This window comes from Orcinus orca, chromosome 2 (assembly GCF_937001465.1).
Source record: "Orcinus orca chromosome 2, mOrcOrc1.1, whole genome shotgun sequence".
Taxonomy (NCBI): Eukaryota; Metazoa; Chordata; class Mammalia; order Artiodactyla; family Delphinidae; genus Orcinus; species Orcinus orca.
This window is the reverse complement of record NC_064560.1, coordinates 173,000,434-173,006,433: the sequence shown is the minus strand read 5'-3', so window position 1 is coordinate 173,006,433 and position 6,000 is coordinate 173,000,434. Positions and strand designations below refer to the sequence as shown.

Sequence of the window (6,000 nt, the reverse complement as noted above, 5' to 3'; positions counted from 1 at the left end):
GGAGAAGACTGCGATTGAGTAATGAGTTAAGAGGTTTTTAAATTTTATCTGTATTACTTGAATCTTTTACAATGAAGAATGTACTTATATATGTAATTTAAAATTTGTTTTCCAGTATAGAATTCTATCTTAAAATGTACATGTAAAATGAGGTTAATTAACCCAGGTAAAACCATTCTATTAAACTGCTATGTCAAGTAAGATGTGTGGATATGTAATCCTGAATTCCCTTTGGAACAATCTCATTTTCAGATATATATCTTATCCCTCTTACCCCATAAATAAGATTGTAATTATCATGTATTCTGATTTATGGATGGAAAGTATTTGCCACTGAAAGCACATGGTTACTGGACCAACAACCCTGTCTTTTTGAAAAGTACTTGTTTAAAGTCTCTCTGTCTTTGGAGAATACATGGCTGACTCCCAGTTTTAGAAAACAACTCACGTAATTTTTTAAAAAAAATAAATTTATTTATTTATGGCTGCGTTGGGTCTTCGTTGTTCACGAGCACTTTCTCTAGTTGCGGCGAGCCGGGGCTACTCTTCGTTGCGGTGTGTGGGCTTCTCATCGCAGTGGCTTCTCTTATTGCGGAGCACAGGCTCTAGGCACGCGGGCTTCAGTAGTTGCAGCATGTGGGCTCAGTAGTTGTGGCTCACGGGCTTAGTTGCTCCGCGGCATGTGGGATCTTCCCGGACCAGGGCTTGAACCTGTGTCTCCTGCACTGGCAGGCGGATTCTTAACCACTGTGCCACTAGGGAAGTCCCTAACTCAAAGAATTTTGACTTCTGCCGCCCACATCCATCATTATAGTGGCCATAAATATTGGATGTTGTGCATCTCTGCATGTACCACCTGAAAAAACAGAATGCTTCCCACAAGCTTTTATCTTTCCAGTGTGCAAAGACCATTTAAAATGAATGTACACAATGGCTTAACCATGATACTCTGAAAGAATTAAGAAGTGTTTGTGGTTTTCAGTTTGCTGAAAATTGTAACAGGTTTATACAAATATTTCTTAAAGGATCAGTGGTTGACAAAAACATGTATCAATATTTGCTTTCAAAATGGTTCATTGGCCTTTCTCATCCTGATGGAAGTACATTCAAGGGCATTAGGTGTACAAACAAAAGCAGAACAATGGGCTGAATTTGGTTATATTTTCTGATTTTTTGTTTTTGAATATATGATCCAACTTTTTTTTTTTTTTTTTGGCTGTGTTGGGTCTTTATTTCTGTGCGTGGGCTTTCTTTAGTTGCGGCGAGCGGGGGCCACTCTTCATCGCGGTGCGCGGGCATCTCACTGTCGCGGCCTCTGTTGCGGAGCACAAGCTCCAGACACGCAGGCTCAGTAGTTGTGGCGCACGGGCCTAGTTGCTCCGCGGCATGTGGGATCTTCCCAGACCAGGGCTCGAACCCGTGTCCCCTGCATTGGCAGGCAGATTCTCAACCACTGCGCCACCAGGGAAGCCCTTGATTTGTTTTTTGTTGCTGTTGTTGTTTTTAAGTGTCTCCAACTAAGTTTCTTTTAGGCTTCAACTTCTTTGAGCCACTAAGCATCAAGGAAAAATTACTGACTGTCATTGAAAAACAAAAATCAGTATGTTAAAAAATGGTTCCTTATTTCTTATTTTGAGTCTAAACTCTCCATCTCCCTCTCATGGGTGGGTCAAATAGTGGGCAGTCGGGGGCGCGCTGGTCACACCCCTGTGTCTGTGATGCCTGTGGCAAAAAGACTGCTGGAATAGGTCTCTGCGGTGAGGAGAGCTCAATAAAACGGTGGTTTCCAAAATAAATACATAAATCTGAACTCTCCAGTTTGGCTTATGGAGCCTCCATTATGGGACCCTAACTTATCCTTGACTTTCCAGCTAAGTAATCCTCACCAGTCAGCTCTGCACTATTTGAGCTTCTCTCCTCAGGTTGGAAGGCTGTAGAGCCAAATGGTTAATGAAGGCCATGGACTTTGGAGTTGGACTGGCCCGGTTCTCTCATCAACCAGATATATTTCTTAACCCTCCTGGGTCTCAATTTCCTCATCTGAAATAATAAGAGCTAATATTTGAGAGTTTAAATATGTTACGTGCTTTACTTGGATGACCTAATTTAATCACAACAGCCCAATGAAGTAGTTTCTATTCTTATCACTATAATTATCCCCACTTTATAGATGAGGAAATCGAGGCTTAGAGAGGTTAATATCTTACCCAAGGTCACACAGTAAGCGATGGAGCCTGGGATTTATATCTACTGTAGAGGCAACCTTGAGGGTACTACCCTTTACGTCATTTAATGTTTCTTAGTAAGACAGCCTTTGGGAGAAACTGATTTCTAAGCTTTGATTTTATTTTATGAAGGCTGTAAATTTTGTGCAACTGATTAGGTTTCCTTCTCTGCATAAACCACTAGAAAACAAATGACTGAACGAGTGGCCCAATCAAGGCAAGTATATAGGCCTCATAATAAGCACTATTCTGTTGACCTCATTTCTGGCTCCATTTTATGGATACCTTTTCTGTTTCTCCCTTTTAATTCACATTTACCACATTTTAGGTAGCTTTGTAACAACCTGAAATTCTTTTTCAAATCTTAGAGACAGGGGGCCATATATGATCAACTCTGAGGGGAAAGTGAGCAAATATCTTAGTCAGTATAGGGCATTCCAAGGCTACTTTATTAGTAAGGAAGAAATTAGGATGTAGGGCCATCCCTACACCTAGTGCTTTAGTACACAGATATGTTTAGTCATCACCCTCATGTTTAAGCTTCTGGTGTTACCTTTCCGCCCCTCACTTCTCTCACCCTCCCAGCCATTTTCCTTATAACTTCTTCCTATGATACCCCATCCCAAAGGCATCTCTAGAGTAGCAGGACCACCTCAGAGTGAGTTAAAGCACAGGCTCTAAGGATTCAAATCACAGAAAATTATACTCATAGTGAATAAATACACTCAACACGTATTTTTAACAATTGGTCAAAATTAAGTAAGGAACCCTTCTCATTAGATTAAGATCTAATGGGCATTTGCTTGAATAGACTCAAATTGGTGAAAGACAGTATGTGCCCAGCAAGCCAAGTGATGTGTCTCAGAAAAATGTTCTTGCACTCAGGGAAGACCCTCTGCTCTGGTCTCATGACTCTAGATAGTGCCCAGTATAAGGCAATGGATTGAGATAGACTGATCCCAGTCCTTCCCAGTAGGAATGTAATAGGAACCGATGGTACCAGGAAGAAGTCTAATTTGTCAGGTATAACCTGACATCCAAAGATTAAGTCCTGAAAATCTATTGGCATCGAGGCATTTCTCTAGGTAGCCAAGCACTGAGATTGAGATTTCAGACGGTAAATACAGAGGAAGTATATCAAAAGTATATATCAATAAACTGTTTTGCTTACAGCAATTTTTTTTGGTAAAGGATTCAATTTTACTTTGTAAAGTATCCTTTGAATTTTAAATTCAAAATTTGTAAAGGATACTTTATCAGTAAGGAAGAAATCGAAGTCTAGGGCCTCATTCATAAAATAAAAGCAAAGCTTAGGATACTAAGTATGTCAATGCCCCCAATCTTCAAAGTGGGGTTCAGAAACAAGAACGAAGCAGAGTCCACTCCTTAAGGGGCTCAAGTGCGCAGGTTCCCAAGGTTCAGACATGGTCAGTTAGGACCCAAAGAGTATATGGGACTCTTAGCAGTACAAAAGCTCAGTCCTCAGAACCAGAACAGAAGGCCAAATCTAGGCCAGCAGTTGAGACTTGGGCAGGCACTTCTTACATTTTTCCTGCTTAAGGTTAAGATTGGTCCTACAGATCAGATCAGAGTTAAGCCTATACACTGGGAAAAGTTCAGGGGAGAAAGGGATGGACCCAGCAGTGAAGAGAGTAGTGTTGCTAAGGCTCAGAATCCAGTAGGACCTGACAATGAAGCTGAGATGGTTGCTTTGTTACAAAAAGGTTCCTAGGTTCTCTGGAAAACCTAATACATGTTGTATGACTAGGATTTTTATTAACAGTATATGGTCTATGATTACAATGTTACAATTTGCTGGGCTTGACAGATTTTTTACCATTGAGGTGTTTATGGAAGAAAGTTTGGATTTGCTGCCAGGCATCTACCTGTGCCCTTGAGTGAGCCTTTGGCTCACCTCCATAGAATACTGGTTGGTCCAAAACTGCATGCACAGAGGCTCTGCAAAGAGGAAAATAAGGCGGATCAATACAATGGCCAGTTCCTGGGTAGTAGATTATCTGGGGTCTGTCTTTCCCATGGGCTTGTAACCGTTCAGAGGCTATCTGAGCATAGAATTCACTCTTCCAGTTATGATCATCCATGCCAACGATAAACAGGAAGGGTCCCTGGGCCTTTTCCAATGGAATAAGACTTCGGTGGTTGGGTTTCTCCAGTGGGTCATTCCAAATATCCTCCAAATTCAAAAGGCCTGACTCAGTGATTTTATATTTTCCTGGGTCACTGCTGAGATTAGGAATAATCATATCCTTGTAATGCAGAGGAGCTATTGTGTTGGCCACACAGGCATTAATAACTGCAGTAGCTGTGATGCCCTTCAAGAAAGAGGCCATTGAGAGACACAGGTCACCTCCTTTGGAGAAGCCAAGAAGCCCAACACTAGGGCCTTTCACCTGATGAAAAGACAGAAAGAAAGAGAGAGAGAACAAGTCTAGAATTCATAAAGGGAGAACTTAAACTGTGATTTTACATTGTCTAGGCAGCTTTCTCAAATGTCATTTGCTTTCCTTTCTTATGCAACAATCCACAAAGTTCAAACGTATCTTCTAATAAGCAAATCAATTTTTTTTTTTTTGGCTGTGCTGGCATGGCATGCAGGATCTTAGTTCCCTGACCAGGGATTGAACCCGTGTCCCCTCCATTGGGAGCACGGAATCTTTACCACTGGACTAACATGGAAGTCCCAAACAAATCAATTAATTTCCTGGTACACAGGCCCTCCACTAACATTTATGGTGACTAGGTCAAGAGAACACACAGAGGCCCATATACCCTATACCTAAATACTTAAGAGTTATAAATATTTGAAAATTAAATAAAATGTATTCTTTTCTGCTACCTTGATAAATATACCTCCATAACAACTTATAAGGTCAGGTTCAAATTTCATATCTTAGAACTTCCTGGAGTTCTGTACTAGAACATGGCATGAGGGGAGTGCCAGCCCCTGGCCCTAGTCCCTGGTCCTTGGCCAACTCTCTTTCTCTTCCCATCCCTGCCTGGCTCCATCATGTACCATAAGGGCCTTCTCACACATGCGTTTGGACACCCTAGCCTATATGTTTAAGGCCTAGGTGTATTCACATTAATGGACCCAGAGAGGAGGCATAGGGCTTGGAAGCAGGATCAGAGCTGGCTGGAAGATAGTTGTGGGGTTCCAGATCCAAAGGGCATGGTGTGAGGGGCACATGGGTTCCAGGTAGACACATTCCCTTGGCCCCTCAAACTCCGCACCCTGTGGTCAGGGATGCAGCCAAAGGAAGGCCAGAGAGTGGTCATCTAAAACAAAAGGTCCAGAGCAGAAGCCCCTCTTGCCTAGGTCTAAGGGCAGAACTGATAGTATATATTGGTCTCTTCTTGTTCCTGGGGGCTTATATCCCATAAATAAACCAGTCATCACAGTTCATGATCATCTAGGTTTTAGCAGCTCTATTGAGACCAGTCCCTGAATTCTAACAGAGTTAGACCTTGCAGTACATCTTACTCCTTAACATTAGAATGTTTGGGTTTCTTTAAGTCTAGATAGTAGCAAAGACTATGTATTCCATTGATAATCATACCAAAATGTTTTAATTAATTTTTCCAGTCTCATATAAGAACTTTCTTTACAAAACCACAATACCATTAACACACTTAACAAAATTAATGGTTCCTTAATATCATCGAATACACACCCCTATTCAAATGTCACCAATTGTCTCAAAAATCTCTTTACAGTCACTTTTTTCTCTATACATTTACATTAATCTTTTTTTTT

The 6,000-nt window shown here is 41.2% G+C and overlaps 1 protein-coding gene across 4 annotated transcripts in view; it reads right to left on the bottom strand.

Moving 5' to 3' along the window:
- Window positions 1-452: 452 nt before the first annotated feature.
- Window positions 453-6,000, bottom strand: part of ACOT6 (acyl-CoA thioesterase 6) — a 29,199-nt gene continuing 23,651 nt past the window's right edge. Inside the window, exons 3-5 of one of the 4 annotated variants that reach the window (XM_049706527.1) lie at window positions 4,330-4,636; window positions 4,141-4,184; window positions 453-1,577 (exon numbers count right to left, since the gene is read on the bottom strand). In XM_049706527.1, the coding sequence (XP_049562484.1) occupies window positions 1,560-1,577; window positions 4,141-4,184; window positions 4,330-4,636 (369 nt within the window). In that variant the 3' untranslated portion in view covers window positions 453-1,559. Of the gene's footprint in view, window positions 1,578-4,062; window positions 4,637-6,000 lie in introns of all 4 variants that reach the window. The other 3 variants (XM_004262217.3, XM_049706525.1, XM_049706524.1) reach the window with 3 other exon arrangements.